General features: G+C 39.1%; 1 protein-coding gene across 4 annotated transcripts in view; it reads left to right on the top strand.

The window, feature by feature from the left end:
* The window catches only part of ANO5 (anoctamin 5), a 92,344-nt gene that overhangs the window by 10,044 nt on the left and 60,737 nt on the right, over positions 1-21,563 (top strand). For 2 of the 4 annotated variants that reach the window (XM_077818493.1, XM_077818496.1), the window contains exons 2-3: positions 12,065-12,109; positions 15,130-15,200. In XM_077818493.1, the coding sequence (XP_077674619.1) occupies positions 12,065-12,109; positions 15,130-15,200 (116 nt within the window). The remainder of the gene's footprint in view (positions 1-12,064; positions 12,110-15,129; positions 15,201-21,563) is intronic. The other 2 variants (XM_077818497.1, XM_077818494.1) reach the window with 1 other exon arrangement.

Raw genomic sequence — 21,563 nt, 5'->3', positions numbered from 1 at the left:
GTCTTCCCCAAATGCAGTGCTGTTGATTGGCCCAGCACAAAGCCATTCCACCACTTATGGCCCCTTGACTCCTCAGTTTAGAAGTGACACATTGGCCAGGGCTTTTTGAATAGCAGTGAATTTCACCCACAAAGAGTTGCAGAGGAGTGTTGAATTCCCTTCTGCTATTTAGCTCCCCTCACACAGCAGAATTATGGCATTTTCATTTCAATTTGAGCCATCCACAGCTGCAGAGGTGCCAAGAATATATCATGTAGCTAAAGGGGGAAAAAATCCTTTCTGACTTACTAGGGTGCAGTTGCCTCTACATTCCTCTGAGCAAATCTTTTCATACTACTAAAAAATTTAAATACTTTAGAAATAAAGTCTGAAAAGCACTGTAAATGCAGACTAGTTGGCTTTAGTCAACACTCCTTAACTACAGGATGTTGGACTGGAGCATGAGAGGTTTGTTGCTGTTGCCCCAGAGAAAAGATTAAGCACTGAGATAAGCTTTTCTAAATGAGCGTATTTCATCCAAAAGCTCATGCTCAAATAAATTGGTTAGTCTCTAAGGTGCCACAAGTACTCCTTTTCTTTTTGCGAATACAGACTAACACGGCTGTTACTCTGAAACCTTTCATCCATCAGACATTCTTGGCTGTTCTTACTGTATAAAGTTTGCACTTCTTGCTGCAATATTGAACAGCTGCTACACAAAATGGAAGGCCAGTGTCACGTGTCTAGATGAGGCAGCTTGCAATGTACTCTTATTCAGTTGGTTGGATATTATCCTAAGGAATGATAACTACCAAAAATGCTTTTAAAATTATACTAAAATGTCAAATATTTAGTTAACAACCCAAGATACTTTAATAAAAGATATTCACAAAAGTAATGAGCCTTCTAAGGAGTTGCAAGTGGTTCTGATCATTGTTAAATAAAGGTATGTAACAGTAACATTATCTCTGACACACAACAGCTTTCTCTACAGATTTATGTTGTTTGAGATAAATAGCAATTCAATGAACATTGGTACTAACTGTTTTATTATCAAGAGACTGAATTAAAGGAGTGATGTGATTGCCGCGTAGGCTTCATTGCATCGCACACTAATGCCCTAGATAAAGCTAATTAGATATTCTCAGTTGTACCTGTGTATACATGTAGGGAAGGAAGAAAAAAATAATCTTGTATTGTTTGGATATTTGTTGCGATTATAACAAGATCTCACCTTTGGAATGTCAATTTTTTTTTTTCACTGTAAAGCAGTAATATGCAAAAAGGTCAACAATGTGAGTGAGGGATAATATCTAAGATGGATGGAAACTTAGTTTTTAAAATACTGGTTAAGGACTAGGTGTACTGTACTCCCAGTGATATGCAACCATGTGTGATAGATTTGTAAAAGTCTACAGCTAGTTAAACATTGGTCATAGAAAAAAACTATTTTGTTTGCCAGTTCTACACTAGGAAAATTACCCATTGCTGATAGTGAATGTTAGCATGGATGCAGACAAACTGCTGCCGAACACAATTTAACAGTAGCTGTAGACCAGAACAAACCACGTTTAGTAGTATTTCAGAAAGTTATGGGGACAGATTTTAACCCTAGTTTTCTGAACCAGAGGTGAACAAGGTAAGTCTTGATCTACAGTTGCAGTTAAACTGTGTTCAGCACCAGTTCAGCCACACACATTGTCGACTTTATATCAGCAATGGGTAATGTTTTAGTGTCAATCAGGACTTGAATGCTATTAGATGAATTCAACAGACTACAGTAGCGCTCTTAATTTTTGGCACTTTACAGTATCAGCAGTCATTAATATCCTAAAATCTTTAAAATAGATGTTTAAAATACTAGTTTTAGTGTATTTAATTGAAAGGTGTCTTATTGACATACACATGCATTTGAACAAAGTTAAATATTAAACTTAATGTTATTATATAGCTTATATTAAGGCAATGGAGTACTGACAGTTTTGACCATAATACACTGTAGTTGTCAATACTTGTTTCCAAACAGCTTTGAGGCTTGTCCAAATTAACTCTCTCATATCACCAAGGTTTAATAAATGATAGACTGACCTTAACCAAGTCTGCTTGCCACTAGGCACCCCTCTCATGGCTAGGCATAGCAGCTCCTCACTGGGCGAGCACTTCCTAGCTGAAGTCACTCCAGTGCTGTGGCACTTCCTATATCTGGAAACTCATTCAGCAGCTCAGCTGCTCTGGCTAGGTCATAGTCTTTAGTCTACCCTTCCTAGGTCAGCTGTCCAAACTGAAAATCCAAAACTGTTTTTAACAGAAACAAAAATCCTTCTGCCTCTCAGTGCTTCTATATCATGATGCCAACGTTTCCCAACCTAGTGCTAAAAATTTCCCAAATCTGGCAAAATATTCCCAGACTCTGGGAATTTTTTACCAGTTTGGGAAATTTTTGGCACTAGCTAGTTCTTCTATATCCTGGGAAATTTCCCCAAATCTGGGAATTTGGGGGTAAGATGTTTCACCTTGGGAAATTGCAGGGCAAACTGGGAAACTGTAGGGCACATGCTGTTAAAAAAATCCCAGATTTGGAGAAATTTCCAAGGATATAGAAGCACTGCTGCCTCTCTGGGACTCTTCGTCAGAGAGCCCTCCATTCAACCTACAGCCTCTTTGCTGGGCTCAGCAACCATTGTGACAGGTTTGTACATCCCATTCTCAGGGTTGGTAGGGCAATTTTAACCCTTCCATTCACTCTTGATTTTTTTAAATTTTACTTTGAAGTAAATTTAAATCTAGTTTCAGAGTAGCAGCTGTGTTAGTCTGTATCCACAAAAAGAAAAGGAGGACTTGTGGCACCTTAGAGACTAACCAATTTATTTGAGCATAAGCTTTCGTGAGCTACAGCTCACTTCAACAGATGCTCAAATAAATTTTTTAAATCCAGTGATTGTCAGAATCCACAGAACAGGCTTAATGTGAGCAGTCACAGCTTGAGCTTCCTTGCATAGCTCCGGCACTGAACGACCTGGAGGGGTGAGAACGTACTCCAGTTACTGTATCCCTGTCTCAGTTGTGGTTCTCTGCCGAAATTGCTAGCAAAGGGTTCAGGTTAGTGCCAGTTGTGGTGCTGCTGCTTGTAATGTGGGTATTTAGATATCATGGTCAGCGATGCTGCAAAATACCTAAGATGGAGGGGCTGGCTTCTATATAAGTTTTGGGAGGTAACCCTGAAGGTGTGTGTGTTTCTCAAGAGCGGGTAGCAGAAACACCTCCTCTCACTCCCAAGATGAAGTGCCCTGGGTGGTGCCTGAGCCTGCCCATTTAGGAACAAATTCTGCTCTCTTGTACATTGGTGTAATCCAGTCTAACTTCAGTGACTTCAATGGAGTTATTCTGGATTTACATTGGGATGACTGTGATGTTTTGGGGATCGCCCAAACTGGTCAGGAGCTCTGTCACCACCTACTCTGTAGCTTCAGGGTGTCTTTGTGCCATGTGGCTATGGTTCAGATCCCTGCCACAAGTAGCCAGCCCATAAGCATAAGGTTTCACCCTGGCTTTCATCAGCCTAGTTACTCTTTGCAGGGTGACACCAACAGCCCTTCCAGTCCTGTGTGTTTCCAGATCCATCCTCACCAACTTCTTAATTACCAAACACTTGGACCGTTCCCGTGTGGTTTGTCACGCGGAAGGTAAGAAACCAATCCACCAGTTATCTGTTCACTTGGGCATACACAGTACACACAGTTTTCACACCAGAGACCTGCTTGTGGTCTAAATAAACAAACATTTATTTAATAGAAAAAAACACACTCAAAGATGAAATAATAAGAAAACAAGCATACACAAGTTACACAGAGAATAAACATAATGACTTTACACTTCCATATTAGATAAAATCCTTTTTCTAATATAAGTTACCTATTGCTTTTAAAAAGTTTCCCAGCAAAACCCCCTAGCTATAGGGGGATCCAGTATTCAACAGACAGTTTCACTCCCAGAGGCTGTTCCTTGGTTTCTAGATAATTTTCAGTTCAAACTCCTTCCATTTTAAAATAGTTTGCAGTTTTTTTCCTCTTCAGTCACTGTAAATATTCAAAGGGGAAAACTTCCTCCTTGCTTAGTTTTCAAAGACTGGGGTTTTCTTTTCAGTTTCAAGCTCTTCCCATGTGCTATGATGCTTTCTTGTTGCTTTTTCTTGAGCTGTACAATAGCTAGGTGCTTTGAGTCAGTTTCATCTGGTAAAGAACACAAGAGCTACCATACTGGGGTCAGACAATGGTCCATCTTGTCAGGTATCTGTCTCTGACAATGGCTTGTACCAGAGCTTCAGGGAGAGTGCAGAAAACAGGGTAATTATGGAGTGATCCAACTCTGCCTTCTGCTCCTGGCAGTCACCCTGAGCACAGGGTTGCATTGCTGGCCATCTTGGCTAATAGCCATTGATGGACCTATCCTCCATGAACTTATCTAGTTCTTTTTTGAGCCCAGTTATATTTTGGTCATTACAACATCCCTGGGCAATGAGTTCAACAGGTTTGTGTTGTGTTGTGTGAAAAAGCACTTCCTTTTGTTTGTATTAATTTCATCAGGTGACTCCTGGTTTTTTATTGGAGGAACGGTTTGCTGGTGCCCTTTTACCCAGTTGTAATCTGGACCTTATTGTGCAACCCTTGGAATGTTTGTTTTTACATTTGTAATGCAACAGTAACATACAGATCTATAGATGAAGAATAAATGTAGGGTAAGGAACTAATTATAGTATTTTCCTCTGCCAGAACAGGGTCACGTATTATCGTGCTAGTGTAAATGGTGATCATTTCAGGCTTCAGTTTGAAAACAGACATTTTAAAGGAACGTATGGGTTACTCATGAACATAACCATGTAATATCAAAACTTCATTAATTTACCAGAACTGGTATTTTAAGAACTGATTATTCTGCATGGAGTTCTTGATTTTGGTCAGAACCTTTTTGTATACCCTCTTGGGTATCCGTGACTGATTAAAAGCTTCCAAGCACGTTCTGTTAAGAAGCAAGAATCTCTTTAGGTGTGGTGCAGTTTTATAACGGAATCTCAGGAGATGACGTGGCCTTCTCAGCAAGGTTATAGGGATAACTGTGAAACTTCAGTATTATCAAATACTTGGCAAGAGAGCAGAACACCATCAAGCCATGAAAACTGTAGGTGGGGCACATATATGCAGGCAGCACATCTAAATATATCATATTCAGGCCTTTAATTTTTCTACAGTCTGTCCTCAAACTATAGAGTGCCCTGTGGTTTGCTATTCAAAGAGGTTTTCTTAACTATGAGTTAGGATATTGGAGACCCTGGAGTTGGCAAATTTGTAGTGTTCTGTAAATGTATCATGCTGACAAGTAAAAACTGTAATAGACATGTGTATAGTAAATATCCATTTTCAAGGCCATTGTCAAGTTGGATGTCTGTGCTCACTTCACTTGGTTTTAAAGACTAATGCTTATATCAGATACTGTAAGCACTGAGGACCATGGTCCATTGCCCAAATCATCTTATTGATTGATGGGAAACATTTCTTTCTGTGATGATCTGGGATCTAGTGCCAGTTCCCAAAAAGTTATCCCATCTCTGTTATAGTATCTTGGGCATAAAACGTGAGCTTTCCAAATTGGGAGTTCACAAAACCAAATAGAAATCGGAAGGTTTTAAAGACACTGCTTTTGAAAAAATCCCAAACAAACAAAACAAAACAACAAAAACAATTTTCTGGTGTTCTGTTTTTGTTATGGCTGCTTTGATTATAAGCATAGAAGGTGAAATCCTAGCCCACTGAAGTCAGTGACAAAACTCCCAATGACTTCCATAGGTCCTGTATTTTACTCATATTTCTGTAGAGGTCAGGTAAAAGAAATGGAATAGATCACCAAACTTGAGCCTGAGAACCAAAAAGTGAGGAAAATCACAAATATAATGTGAAACTGGCCAGTTGAATTCCAATGTTGAAATGGAATGAAATTCAAAAAACTTGTCTAGTTAACAGTAAATCTAGGGCCTGGTTTTGCCTTTACTGCTTCTGATCATCTTATTACACCTACAAATTGTACACACACCTAGTCTGTGTAAACCATTTTATTATTGTTGTTATCCCATTCACTCTGCTTATTCATTACACCCAGCTGTTACAGTCTTCAAGACTGTCAGCTCTTTGGGGCAGTGACTGTTACTTACTCTGTCTGTACAGTAGCTAGTGCATAGGGTCCCCCACCAGGTTGAGACCACTATATACCAATTTAATACAAATAATAAATAATAATAAAATTAACCACTGTGTTACTTCAATTTTACACCAGTATAACTCCAGTGATTTCAGTGGACTTTGGAGTATGCAGTATATCATGGCTGCATGCTCATGCAGAACCTCTTCTCTTGAATATAAAGACTGGGGTGGTACTTGGCACGTCTCTAGGTGTGCAAGTTAAGCAGGTATCCAGAGCATTTTCATCTTCTTGTGCAGCCACATAGTAATGGAAACATCTGGCCCTGAGGGTATAGAAGATGTAAACAGTACACTACAGTGAAAACAAGTGCATAGTACTTGTTACAGCTGAAATGCACAATTAGATCGGTTTTCAGGAATTCCAAAGTTTGGTATTTTGCCACTCCACCCTTGGAAGGCTTCTTCAGCATCTTGTTTCCCTTTTATTTAAAATACCCCCTAAATGTCTAGCAGTTTAAAAATACCATAGTTCTCCCTATGTCCAATACCACAATTAAGAATATTCCTTTTTGGAACTGTCATTGATCAATGTAGATGTGTATCATTTTGCAATATGATCAGCTGATGATACCTGTGACATATAATATGTACGGAATGATATTTTATTATAGCTCACATGGGAAAGAACTCCCAGCACTGCTAGCTATTCAAATACGGGTTGATGTTGAAAAGAGTTGCCAGCACCACCACATTAAAATACCATTTAAGTAATGTGCCACTAGACCCTTGTTTGTGGGTTTTGGCGAAAAACAGACCTTTTCCAAAGCTGATGCCTTTTATACCAAAAGGAAGCTTTATAATCCTTTGAAAGAGAGACACAAAGGGTCAAATCCAAGGTCTGTGCTAAAATTCCCATTTATTGCAATGGGAATTTTTCCTGAATAAAGATTGACTAAAAACTGAGTAAGGATTTTAAGATTTTTCCTGTGCTGTGTAGGAGATCAAAGACATTGCACAATGATAGACTTTTTCTTTCTGACATATTGTTCTGGATTGCATCAATTTAACATGTTGGAGCTGCCCTTGGCATTCTTTCTAAAATGACAAATGAGATTTTGTTAGCACTGGGAATAATGCCTCTGTCTCTCTCCGGTATGTTGATGCCTTGTTACACTATCATTCTTGTAAGTTTTGTTTCTTCTATGTGAGTAACACTTTGTTCTTTGGAACAATTCAGGAGGCTTGTTTGTCGCAAAGTTTAAAAATAAAGCACTTTTTGTAAATGAAAGTGTCAGTGCAGCAGATAACACTGGCTACGCCCTTTAAAAGGGAGGCACAGCTCCTACTCCAGCATGTTCGCCCTCAAGGCCTCTTCCTGAGTCATCTGGGATGCCTCCTGCTGCGGCTGCTAATGGAGTTACTTTGGATTTACATTGATGTGAGAGCAGAATTTACCCCTGCATTCACTGTAGAGAGCGAGTATATTTAAGGTTAATTTGGGCTTGGTTTTTAGAGGTGGGACACGCAGTACAGTACTAATATTGCATTACAAAATAGCGGTACCAATGTAAATGTCTGTAGCAGCATCTTATTCCTAGCTGCTCAGGAAAACAGGTATCTCTAGCTAAGAGAAGTTTTGCATCAACTATGTTATCATGAATTCACATGAGGAACATAAGAGGTGATTTCTGTTCCTTCCTTACACTTTGTTTATATTTCTGCTGATTTAGAAACATAACATTTTCTTGTAGCTTATTTACGTACAATATTAATGTATTATATGGTAGCAATTTAGTTCTTTTGGTACAAGGGCCCTTTATATGAGGCTATATTATTTTTAATTGCTGTGTTAACTGGACATCTCTGCAATCCCTAGAAAGAGGGAGAAAACCTGATTAGCAATAAATTATTATTTATTAATTATAGATTTTTTATAAGTGTCAGTTCAGATGTGCTAGCTTCTCAATCATATCTTTAAGGGAGGCTGTGCTACTGGCTCTGTCTGTCTTTTGTGTATGTATTCGTTTGAAAATTGGGCCAGCTTTTCAAGAATATAATGATTGCTGATATGGGGGATGTGCAGTAGCTTTTAGGGCTGAACAGTATGATTTATAAAAAATTTACTTAAGGAGAGTAGATCCAGTACCTCAGTTTCTGTGTGTGCATGTGAAATTGAGTTTGGGGACACGTGTTTAAGTTAAAGGGCTAAATTCATCCATAACTCTTGATTTCAGTGAAGCTGTACCAAGGTAAGCTTGGCTCTATGTGCAGCAAGACAAACATAATAAATCATGTTGCCATCACTAAGAACTCAAACAATGTATTTTAAATCTACTAAGAAATAGATTGTGTATTTAGGCACAGCTCTGAATGTATGTAAATCACCAGTTAGGAGTAATCCAAGGAGGCATTGTGTCTCAGAGACATGCTTCAGAGGCACAATTCACTCTTTGCTTCTCCCTTGCAGAGATTCAGATAGTAATTTATTGCTTATGCAAGCAGCAAGTTGCAACACTCCCCACCTTAACTTAAGTGTGCTGGTCAGCATGCTGAATGGAGTCAGAGATCCACCTCTCCCAGCCCACCTGCTCTAGAGGTCCTGGGTGACCTACCTGCTATGCACCTGGACCCAAAGTCCAGGTAGCCTATGAAAGGGGGCCCAGGGTGTTCTTTTGTAGGCAAATACTCAAAGTCACAGTCTATCCATATAGTATTTTTAAAGATATTTATAATAAAAGGATGCTACATTTGATTGACCCTCTTGAAAGGAAGGTCCATATTGGGGCTCTGACTGTTTGTCAGTGTTCTTTTGATTTGTGGCCATTTCATTATATCTTTGTATTAGCCAGTAATGTTTTTTTGTTCTCTCTCAGTACTCAGAATTGTGGAGTTAACATTTGTTGAATGATCTCTGTGCACCTGGGTTTCCTATAAACATTTATGTTAATGTTTTTCTGGGACCTTAAACCTGAGCAATGTTTGTTGGGCATGCCTCTCTTTTTGAGTGACAATACTGAATCAGACGCCTGGGTCAAAGATAGAAATGAGTCAAACCATGACTCACTCGTAAGTTTGGCACAGATTCCACTGTGCTCCTTCGTGCACAGAAGACAAACTATTGATAAATAATTCATTGACTCAGTAAGTTATCATGATGTGAATTTTAATTTACTTTTTGTGTCAGAACAGGCCATGATACTAGAACAATGAGTAGGATTTGATAAGGCTGTTACCTTAGAGACCTTCTAGGATAACATTCTGTCTCACTAGTTGAGCACGATGATGGCTAGGGAGTGTTGTACAAAGCAATTATTTCATCTTAGGTACATTATGTTTCCCTTTCCTGTGAAACATCAAGTACTGATTGTGACGTTGCATTCCATGTGTTTTATGGAAATATGCTTAAGAGTGTGAATATATTGTAACTGGAATATGCTTTATACAAAAGGTCTCTTGTAAGGTATCATTACAAAGCTTATAATCTACTGAGTGTGTTCATCCTATTTGTATGTATGTATGATTTTTGTATCTGAAGCTAGAAATATGAAGTATAACGCTGAAGTCCTATTGTAATTATGCAAAGTGTGGGCCATTAATGGTGGTTTGGAAGCTTGATGGCTCCCATTGACTAGGACAATTGGTTGTAAATGGCTCTGTTTACTTGTAAGCCTTCCTTCCAGCCAGTGAGTAATGAAGTCTCACAGGACATGTGAACATGTCACATGATCCTGGAATCCATCTTAAACCTGGTGCTTTTCCATTTAGAAGGAAGGGTGGGAACCCAGAGAGAGACAAAGGATTCCCGTCTTGTGCCAAAGGTATAAAAGGTGGTGGAACAGAACAAAGGAGGCTGCTGGTCATGAGAAATCCCCAAGTTACCACCTGAGCTGGAACTAACAAGGACTGTACCAGGGGAAAGGATTAGGCCCAGACTAGGAAGGAGTCTAGTTTGTGAAAGAAGCTTATTGGAACATCTCTGAGGGTGAGATTTTATCTGTAATCAGTTTCTTAATGTATTAGGCTGAGACTTGCGTGTTTTGTTTTATTTTGCTTGGTAACTTACTTTGTTCTGTCTGTTATTACTTGAAACCACTTAAATCCTACTTTTTATACTTAATAAAATCACTTTTGCTTATTAGTAAACCCAGAGTAAGTGATTAATACCTGGGGGACCAAACAGCTGTGCATATCTCTCTGTCAGTGTTATAGAGGGCAGACAATTTATGAGTTTACCCTGAATAAGCTTTATCCAGAGTAAAATGGATTTATTTGGGGCTTGGATCCCATTGGGAACTGGGTGTCTGGGTGCTGGAGATAGGTGACATGCTGAGCAGTTTTTGGTTAAAGTCTTCGGGGGCATGGACCAGACCTGGGTCTGTGTTGCATGAGGCTTGTATGTTTGGCTCAACAAGACAGGGTTCCGGAGTCCCAAGCTGGCAGTGAAAACGGGCTCAGAGTTAATCTCAGCACGTCAGGTGTCAGTCTCAAGGGGGTCTCTGTGACCGAACCTGTCACACTGATTATGACCAGAGACAAGATATTGCAGTAGATCGTCCAGTGGATAGCATCTGGGGTGACAGATATTGTATGCACGTACTTCTGTGTTTTTCCCCAAACCCAAAACTGTCACAAAGCAATATGGCAGCTAGACTAACGTTTTATCCAGCAGTTTTTTGCTAATTCGAAGGGACAGTTAACTAACTGTTAAAGTTAACAGGTATAAAAGGCAGCCTACCTTGACGGTAGTCCCAAGGCTTACCTATATTATTATTTCCATATGTTATTTCTGCTAGAGGTTGATGAGGTCTGAGCACCGGACTGGGAATCAGGAGCTCTTGCATCTTAATCCTGGTTTTGAGTATCTCTTTCTTAGTAGGCGTAGGGCAGTCATTTACCTCTCTACACAGTTTACTCATCTGTAAATTGAAATGGAAAGTACCTGTAATTCTATGGGTGTGCATACATACAGATAATGAAATACTCCCTGGGATTTGGTTGGCAATACATTTCTACTATTACCTTCTGCAAGCAATGACTGCTTGTACAACCAAAGTGACAGCTTTGGCCATGGTAGGGCGGGAGGAGGTATAGTGATTAAGGGGTAAAATTTTCAAGTGTCTACGTCCCGTTTTTATAAGTCTCGTTGACTTACAATGGGATGTACGTTCCTAAATCGCTCAGGTGCTTTAGAAAAATTGCAGTGGGAAGTCATTTGTTTCAGAAACCCCATGTTGCTGACTATGGAACGGCAATAACATTTACTAATATTTAAATGTGGAGAAGTGTCCTTATCTTTCTAGAGTGTACTTCGATAGACGTAGTTTATCCTGTGATTATTTCCTAACTGCTTGAGCCATTGCAGAGGCTGACAGCAATTTATTTGCTTGAATTCTTCATTCTAAAGTGAATCAGTCTATTTATTTTCCAATAGATGTGTTCATTGCATACTCCTTTGAATCTGCAGTCATTTTAGATCTCTGTTTACCTTTATTAGACAATCGAATGTTGAACAGCAAAACAGGGCCTCTGCTGTTGTTGTACTCTGTATGTGTGGGAAAATGCATTCTTTTTTGTCATCTTTGGCAAGCGGAAGTCATGTTTACTGTAGATGTGACTGTCCTTTTCTTGCCGTTGTGGCTGTCATGCTGTTTTAGGCTGCTGAATAAGATACTTGTCTAAGAGGGTGAAGGACAAAAATGTGCACTAGAGATTTTTCTTTTAGGAGGTAGTCTTATAAAAACCATGCTGTTTGCTCAGCTGTTAACCCTTTATCTCTAATGGCTTGTTCTGGTTATGGCAGCTTTGTCTGCTGCAACAGGAGAGGTCTGTACTAACTGTATCATGATGTGACTTTCAGGCTTTTGGTTCTTATTGTAATGTTTTTTCCCTTAAAGATAATATCGCAGTTCTCACCAAGTTCAAGCCATCAAGGTCAGCAGGTATTGTACTAACCAGCAATATGCCTTGTTCTCTGTTGTGTGTGTCATCTTTCAGTTTCTCTCTTTGTTCACATTTGGAATTTAGATCAGTTGTGTCATAAATATTTCATAAAACCAGATCATAGCTCAGTGAGATTGATGGAACCATTTTAAATTTATAACATGTACCTCATACATTCTAGTGTAAATTCTTGATTGGAAATAGAGATTGTCCTTATTAATACTATTAAGGAAAGACACTTTTGTTTAAATACAAATGCTGCCAAAAACAGATAGAGCTCTTTTCACTCCCAGCATATGTAATCAGCTACATTAAACTCTGAGTTATAGTTTCCCTTGAATTTAGCGTTAAACTCTCCAACTCTACATTCATGATAATACAACATGATTAAAAATTGTAAGGCTTTCATCCCAGACTGTCACTGTCTAAAGTTCCAACTTTCTCTTTAGGTATTTTGTGACATGAACAGCTTTGTTTCCCAAATAAATGGGACAGGTATAAGAATACTAATTACTTGTTATCAACAACTATCAAGCAGTCAAATTTCTTTTTTTAACATGCCTCTCGTGTTAAATGCAGGTCTGTTTTCTGTTGTGTTGAGTATTTGTGCTGGGCTGAAGATACACTGAATTAAAAGGTCAGCGCTGAAGCCTTTTTCCTTGTCTGTACTTCTGAAAATCTAGTGTTATTGTTTTGAAACAAATATTCACCATGGGGATTATGAATCTCTATTTTGAGAAGAGCACAGTTTTGTCTGGTCCTCAAAGTGGTACCTAAGGGATAGTGGAATATGAAAGGAAGAAAATAATCCTATTACTCCTGAGCCGAATTTTCAAGGATGCTTTAACACTGGCCTGTAAATTTGCATCAAAAAACGTACATGTGCAGCTCTCCAAATATGGGTACACAAACAAAATTTGTATGTGCAAATTGTGCAAATATCTAACTACAAATTTAACTATGCTGGCATAACTGCATCGTATAGACAGAGCTTGCACCAACACTGTGGGAACACCACCTCTCTTAATGACAGTGACTCGGTCAGTGGAAGCATTCTTCCATTGATATAGCTGCATCTACACTGGGCGTAGGTTGGCATATGGATTTTTCACACCCTTGCCTGACATAGCTATATTGAGCTAAATGTTACGTGTAGAGCAAGTCTCAGATAATGTTTTATGGGGAAGCTTCTGGATGTGACAGTAAATTAATGTGTCCGTTGTTTAGTATCTCCTCACCTTAGATGGTGAAAATATAAAGAATGTATTTTAGAAACAAGTACACATATTACTTTAAGAACATTAAGTTTGCTCTTGAAAATAAAGTAAAGAATTTATTTTTACCCTGAATTGCTTATCATAACTTTTGGAGAAAACCGATGAGTGCCAGATGAGATTTTGGCATCAGATATGGATACATTTGCAGGCACTAGAAGTGTAATAGATTTGTTACTTAGGTTATACTAGTGAGGAAAAAAATATACAAATAAACCAACACTGAGATTTGGAACAATTTGTGGAAAGGAAAAAGGCTGATAATGCAGCACTTGATGTGAATTGTCATTTTGTCTTGTCAAGCAACTCAGTGAAATATATGTTTGTGGTGTTTCTTCAAGCGCTTCTGGTAAACTGCATAGGCTTGATTTTAGATGTGCTAAGCCCCCACAGCTAAATTCAAATGAATGGGAGCTACAAGTGCTCAGCACCTCTGAAAATCAGACCCTGTGCACATCTATGTTCTTGGCAATGGAGGGAAATGATGATGATCTTCCCTCTCTATATATGCCCCAATGTGTGGATCAAATAATTCTCTTATTTCTCTTGTTTCTTTTAAAGGCATATTTTTCCATGGACAGCCAAAAACAAACTGTCTTGTTAAACTTGTGCATAAATGCCTCTTTGTAAAAGTGAAATGCTGAATTGACACTTCAGCCCTATAGTGAATACTTGTTTCGCTATATGACTATACCGTTTCATAGTAGCAGAATGTGGAACACACACAATTTTCCTCTATTTAATTTTTTTTTCTTAATACAAGGAAATTCTATAAAATGTATTTTATTATTTTTTTTTAGAATGAAACCTGAATGTAATAAAAAAGTTGACGTTTAAACTTTTAAACATTAATAAAAGAAAAAAACTCAAATAGGGACAGAATCCACGGCCTCCTCATTAGAGTTAGGGCCAATATAAACCCTAGATCCATGGTGAATTTATTAACTCTGCCCTTGCAGAGCATCTAGCAAGGAGAGACAGTCAGTCATTCTGGTATTACAGTTCAAGCACAGGTGTGGGTGCAATAGATGACAGTGATATCAACACCAAGCAATAGTATTGTGGCCTGAGTATACATGTGGTAGGTAATGCTAGCGATCAGTGCTGCTGTCAAAGTAACACCATGAAGTCCCTTTTACTTTTTCTTTAAACGACAAAGAGTTTGGTAATCTGAGCTGTAGTTACCTGTCCTGAGTCTGCCGCCATATCTCCATTACACAGGCATGTGTGATTCACAAAGACCTCTTGTGAAGTTTCAGAGCTGTACTCCACTGATTCCCCAACAATGACAGGCCAATTTCAATTTCTAGCCAACATCCTCAGGGAAAATTGAATTTTCAGAACTCAGGCAGCAGGGTTCCCAATATGTGACCTTTATAGTTATGATCCTATCAGACGTTCCATGCAAGAATGGATTTTATCTTCTGAGATTTCTGATGTTCATTTATCAGAGTTAAATTTATTTCTGTGACTGCAAGGGTACAATGAGGTAGTGGAACTTGAGCACAACACTTGGAGTATTTTGTCTCGGAGGCTACAGGAATCATTTGTGAGGGAAGTTTCTGGTTGTTGTTGAGAAGTACAACTATTTCCCAGCTTTGGCTTTTGATTTTTTTTAATGTAAAATTAGTATTTCTAGCTTGATGCATTGAATTTTTGCTTCATTTACGCTTTCAAATTTAAAAAGGTTTTAAATGGGAAATATATATTTTGATGTGATTTTTTTTTTTCCCTGCGCTCTTTAGGGGAAGATAGCAATGGACCTCTGTGTGAAACTATTTCAAACACAGAATCAGAACTTCCAAGCAATTCTGAGGTAAGATACAGGATATGTGCCATTCACTTTTCAAGTTTGTGTACATCAGTTGTAGACAGTAAGGGGAGCACCGCTTTGGGAGATGGAATTAATCTTGATTAATAGTCTGCCTTTAAATGTATTGACATTAGTTTGTCAATCCTGATATAAATACTAATAATATTATCTATGCAACACTTTCTTCCTTCACTGGTTTTGTGATGAGCAAATCCTACCTTAATATTGTCCCTGTACGTAGCATGGTTATATATTGAATCTTGCAAAAGAGTGTTACAATATATCAACATTAAAAATATGGCAAGCAATTTGGACTGAAAGTATTTCTAATACCAATCTGAAATGAGAACCACAGTGCAGTGCCTTGGCAATTGGGAAAACACAAATGCTTCTGTATAAGCACAACACAGGATAACACAGCACATTGCTTTATGTTACAAAACCTTATGATATTGGCCTGTTAAAGAGACAAAGGCGTATTTGCATTCCTCTGCCCTAGGAATTATTTGAGAGGCAGATGTTGAACTTGGTTATGAAAAGGATAAAGGAAATTGTCTAATTTGGACATGTGAGCCCATCTGTTTAGTATAATGGTGTACAGTTCCATATAATGAAATAACAAAAGGTATAATTGGTTTAACAAAGTTAACAGTATCTCATTTCTAAATATATACAGTACATTGTTTACTTAAAGAGGAGGAAGGGCATGTTCGCTATTTTTTAATTCAGGTTTAAAAAAAAATCTAAAAAGACAATATTGAAGATGACATTCATTTTTTGTAACGGTTTAATGATTTTTAGGGGATGCTTGGGACATCTAATCCCCCAAGAGTTTCAGGTGTCACAGCAACAGAAATATGTGCCCTAGGAATGTATTCACATGCTTGCTATGAGCCACTAAGCTGAAACCATATCCTTCAAACTTCGGTAGGCCTTTTGCTACTGCTACTGAACCACTTAGGTGGTGAAACTTCTCTGTTCCTATCTTACACAGATAAAGGCTTACACAGAATTGCTTCCATTTTCTTTGCACTGGTCCCTCAAAAATTGTTACAGTAGGAAAATATTAATGATCCCACTTAAAGGCACAATGCAAAGAGGTTTAGAGAAAGGAATTAAATCATAACATTAAAGGAGAAATGAGAAGACAGCATATTCCTTACATTAGACCTATCAGCTTTGATTTGGTTTAGTTTACAAGCATATCAAAACATCACTCCCCTTGGGCTGTCTGTTTTGTTTGGAAGGGAACAGAGGTGCACATTTCAGGGGCAGCATGACCAACCATGATAGCTGTGGAAGAGTAACCTATGGGCTTGTTTTTGGTCAGTCATCAAGATGAGCGGTTAGGATTTTAGGTTTTCTTATGGAAAGATAATGTTGTTTGTTTGTTTTGTTTTTTGCGGGGGTTACATTCATATGGAGTGATTTTCCCCCTATAATTTATACCAGTACTTTTATTAAATGATGATTTAATTAAAAATACAAAACAAAAATATAAACAGCTCAAAAAAACCACAAACCCACTCAGAAGCTTATCTGGCAACAAAAATCTACAATATTTATTTTTTCTTTCTTACCCACTCTGTTCTTATTTTTCCAGTTTCCCTGCATTTGTGACCTATTTTAGCATTACTTCCCTATTTCTTCCCCTCTCATTTCACTGGGTGGTGGGGTGGGGGGAGTCTTGTCTAATTTGCTTCTTTTCTCAGTCTCTCCCAAGCAGGATGCAAGCCCAGTAACATTTGAGTGGAACTTTCTAATTCACAGTGTTTATGTGGGTTTGATATTGTGCAGAATGTGCCCCTTCTTAAATTCAGACCAGTAGCTTTCAAATGACAGGCACTAAATTCCATGAATCTCTCAGGATGCCTTCAGTGCAATGGGAGAAGAAGATCTTAGCAGTTGCCAGAAAACAGCTGATTGGGGAGGAAAGGAAAGGGATTCTTGTAAATAGCTGCAGAAGGGAGGACAGTGTTTCAAATTGCTTTCTATGGTTCTGTCATCTGAGACTGGATGCAATCATAGCATGGATTAGACTATAACCCTGCCTACCAGTCATGTCCAGCGTTAATCTTTGTAAACAGACTGCTTGGCAGATGCTCAGGGGATCTTACCTCGATTATCCTTAACTCTCCAAGATACACATAAATAACTCTGAAGCACTCATGTGACAAACAGGGCTGATTTAAGTTATAATGAGCCTGATTTTCTTATGCATTTTATCCTATCTCATCACTTAGGTGAGTGCAAAGATGGTGGAAAGTGAAAGTAAAATGCTACCATTCCAATTTGTTAGCATTTTACATCACTTTTCACACCTGCAATTGATGACGCAAATTGTGAGGCAGTAGAGAATCACTGACTTCATTGCTTTCCAATTCTTTCACTTCAGAAATAGAGGAGAAAAGGGCACAAAAGAAAAACAGTCAGAATTTTTTGGGTTAGAAGGGAAGTTTAAATGGCATTTTTAAATTAATGCCCAATTCAGGTATTGTAGCACAGGGGAAATCAAATCAACCACAGTTCTTTGACCTTTGTGATAGCTGAACAATACATATACTTGGGTAGTTTACAGATGGAGCTTTAGTCTAATCTTTGTCTATCTGCTACTGTAGATTCAATTAAGGGATTAATGTTACTTGAACATAGCATTTTTTGGTTTGTTGGTTTTTTTAAAGTTCCTCACCACCGCAGAAGGCAGTAGCATTACTCACATAAATCAGGTGGTGAACCTGTTAGAGCTGTGTGAAAACGATGAGAAATTTTTTTGCAAATTTATGCTCCAAAATGTTCATCGTTTTGCTTGATTTTGTGTCTAAGAAATTTTGTCTTGTGTGACGTTTTTGTGAAATTAAAATTTCCATCATGAAAGGCTCTCAGCACCATCATCTCTTACTAAACCAGATCATCAGCTGGTTTAAACTGCTGTAGTTCCATTGTAGATAATGATGCTACACAATTTACACCAGTTGAGCGTCTGGCCCACCGACTTCAATGTGAGCTGCAGGCGCTCAGCACCTTTCGGTGTGTGTCCCAAAATGAGTTGAATTTTATCTGAAAGAAATAGCACACGCCCATTACTTTCACGTTTTCCCATTTTAGACAGACCTATTTTCAAGTAGAAAAAACACAAAATGCCACTTTTTGTAAGTGTGAAATCAGATCAGTTTCAAAAACTGGAAATTTTTTTTTTTAAATTGTAAGTTGTAATTTTTTTCCCCCCACAATTCTACCAAATGCATCAGAGAAACATTGCTAGAGGAATACTGTGTATATATTGAGTACAGAAAACATATAAGGTCAGATTTCTAAAGCACTCAGAATTGGGCTAATTCTGCTGCCACTGAAGTCAATGGAAATTTTATCTTTAATTTCAGTGTGAGCCAGTTCTGATTGGTTTTGAAAACCCCATTCATATTTCTTCCTGTTGTTATTGTTTGTATAGTGACAGAGCCAAGGTAATGTGCACAGACATGTGACAAGATCTGTGCAAAAGATCTTGCACATTAAGTATGTGAGGAGAAGGTATTTCAGCTCTCTGACCAGTTTGACACTTCTGAACTCCAGTAATGTCAGTGAAATTATTCATGGTTTACACCAGCGTACCATGAGAGCAGACTCAGGTCCCCAGCTTGATGAGAAAGTCTTTTAAATTATACGTGTGTGTTTCTAAGGACCTGGGAGTTTCTCAGAATCAGGCCCTATCTCCCAGAGGCTACTCAAGCCAAACCGGGAGAGTTTAGGCACTGGAAGTCCAGCGATGCAGTGGGGCTAAGGCAGGCTCCCTGCCTGTCCTGGCCCCATACCACTCCTGGAAGCAGCAGTCACATTCCTGTGGCCCCTAAAGGAGAGGCAGGGGGTGCCACAAGCTGCCCCTGCCCCCAGTGCCAGTTGGCCGCAGTTCCAGATGCTGGCAGTGCGCACCATTCAGAACCACCTGGCCATGCCTCTGCCTAGGGGCCCGACATGCCAGCCACTTCTGGGAGCAGCGTGGAGCCAGGACAGGCAGGGAGCCTGCCTTAGCCCTGCTGCATCACCGACTGGGAGCAACCCGAGGTAAGTGCTGCCCGGTCGGAGCCCTCACCCCGAACTCCCTGCCCCAGGCCAGAACCCCCTCCTGGACCCTAACTCCCTCCCAGACCTCGCACCCGTGCCCCAGCCCTGAGCCTCCTCCCACACTCCAAACCCCTTGGCTCCAGCCCAGAGCCCCCTCCTGCACCCCAATCCCCTGCCCCAGCCGTGAGCCCTCTCCAGTACCCAAACTCCCTCTCAGAGCTTGCACCCCAACTCCCTGCCCCAGGCTCAGCCCGTAGCCCCCTTCCACACTCCGAACCCTTTGGCACACCCCCCCAGCCCAGAGTCCACACCCATTCCCGCACCCCAAACCTCTGCCCCAGCCTGGTGAAAGTGATTGAGGGTGGGGGAGAGTGAGCGAGGGAGGGAGGGGGATGGAGTGAGCAGGCCGAGGCCTTGGAGAAGGGGCGGGGCCGGGCAGGGGGCGGGGCAAGAGTGTTTGGGTTTGTGTGATTAGACAGTTGACAACCGTACTGACTACACTGAATTGTTGGCTTCATCCTACTCTGTTTCATCTTTGTTCTCTACTGTTATTTTATCTCTGAGGTTTTTTTTTTTTTAAAGTCAAGATTTTATTAAAACAAAGCACCTGCAGAAGCCAAATAAAGGGTGGTATGGGGCCATGATCATGGATGAGATGAAAAATGTGTGAATGCAAATACAGAAAAACTCAAAGGGGAGAGCAAGTGGAATTGTGCAAACTTGAAAAGGGAGGGCATTTTTCAGATGAAGAGGCTGACATCCTTAGGGGAACAAAGAAAAGCAAGAATAAGCACTTCCATTGTTCACAAGCTTGCACAGTACTTTCAGTTTTTAAACATATTAACTATGTAGTTAGGGGAAACTTTTCCACTGAAGACTGAACTACAAAGATTTAATGTACTCCTCTAGCCTTCTTCCACGGCTGCCAATAATGGGGATTGGCATTAACAGCAGCAGGATCAGTCCTCAATGCAGAATTGAGTCAAGGTTAGCATATCAAGGCACGGCATTTGTTTGTATTTGCTCATTTGCTCTTTTCCCTTGTGGAATCATTTTAATCATCAAACAGATTGATCTACATAATGTTGTCTAGGTGGGACTTTGTTATGGGGATTTCTTTTTTCTTGTTTGAAGAAAATATCAAGAATTGGGTTCATTAGCAAAGTAAAGACAGACAAATATTTGTTTCTTGACTTAAAATTTAAATGCAGACAAAACTTTTATGTTTGCTTTAAATAAATTATATTGATATTTCTATAGTTTTCCCCAGGTAGAATTCTAGTAAATGAAAAAGTGATAAGTAATAATAAAAACATTGTTTCATTTCATTGTAATTTCATTTCAGTTTTCAAAATTCCGTCTTCATTCCAATTGACTGACAACAAGGTGTTTTTGTTTGTTTGTTTTTTTTACTTTATTTTAATGCACATTAATCAAGGTGAGTTATGGGAAATCCATTACCGAAATGCTGTAACTGCACAGTACTAATAAGCAAGGATTTTATGTGAAGTAAATAGGCTACTCTGCCCAGCATCAATTCCAGCTGGCAGATAACTGCCATATTTTCACATCATGTGTCATCCTCTTGCCGTTGCTGGACCACTTTATATCCTACCACATCCCATTGCTTATCTCCATCTTTATGCTGTGATTTAACTTTGGCAACAGATTTGTAAAATGACAGTACAAAAGATTATCACATATTAGACAAGCATTTTCTATAGTTGTTTTGCAAACTGTTGTCTTTTCCATTTGTACAGGCTTGATCCCACAAACTGTCACTTGCACAAGCAATGCTTATTCACACTGGTGGGATCAGGGCATGTGGTTAACTTTGCTCTCATTATTTATCTTGCCTTACTCACATCAGAAACCAAATCATTTCTCTCATCATACTTGTTTTCATTGTGAGGTGCATGTTGTACTTTTAGTTAACATGGGAAAAATAACTCTGGATGAAGGACCTAAATAACCCTTTCCAAAATTAAGTAGGAAATAGCCTATTTGTACAAGATTTTCCTTTATCATGTGATAGACTGTCATGAGTTCCAAAATATTTACGGATTGATTATCATTTTTACAATGGAAAAGCTTAGATATTGGATTGGCACCTTTTTCTAACTGTGCATTTCTCTGTTCTACTAAACCGTGTAAAACATCAGTGGCTATAATCCAAACAACCTGTTTCGTCTGAAGAAGTAGAGATGATGAAATGATTTAGTTAATCTACAGTTTCCTGGGGCTGAAATCCAGCAATCACTCTGCACAACTTTCGACAAAAACAACCCAAAGCTTCATTGTTTCTGC

This window comes from Eretmochelys imbricata, chromosome 6, assembly GCF_965152235.1.
Source record: "Eretmochelys imbricata isolate rEreImb1 chromosome 6, rEreImb1.hap1, whole genome shotgun sequence".
Classification (NCBI taxonomy): domain Eukaryota; kingdom Metazoa; phylum Chordata; order Testudines; family Cheloniidae; genus Eretmochelys; species Eretmochelys imbricata.
Note: the sequence above shows the minus strand (reverse complement) of the source record. Positions and strands in the feature narration are given on the sequence as shown.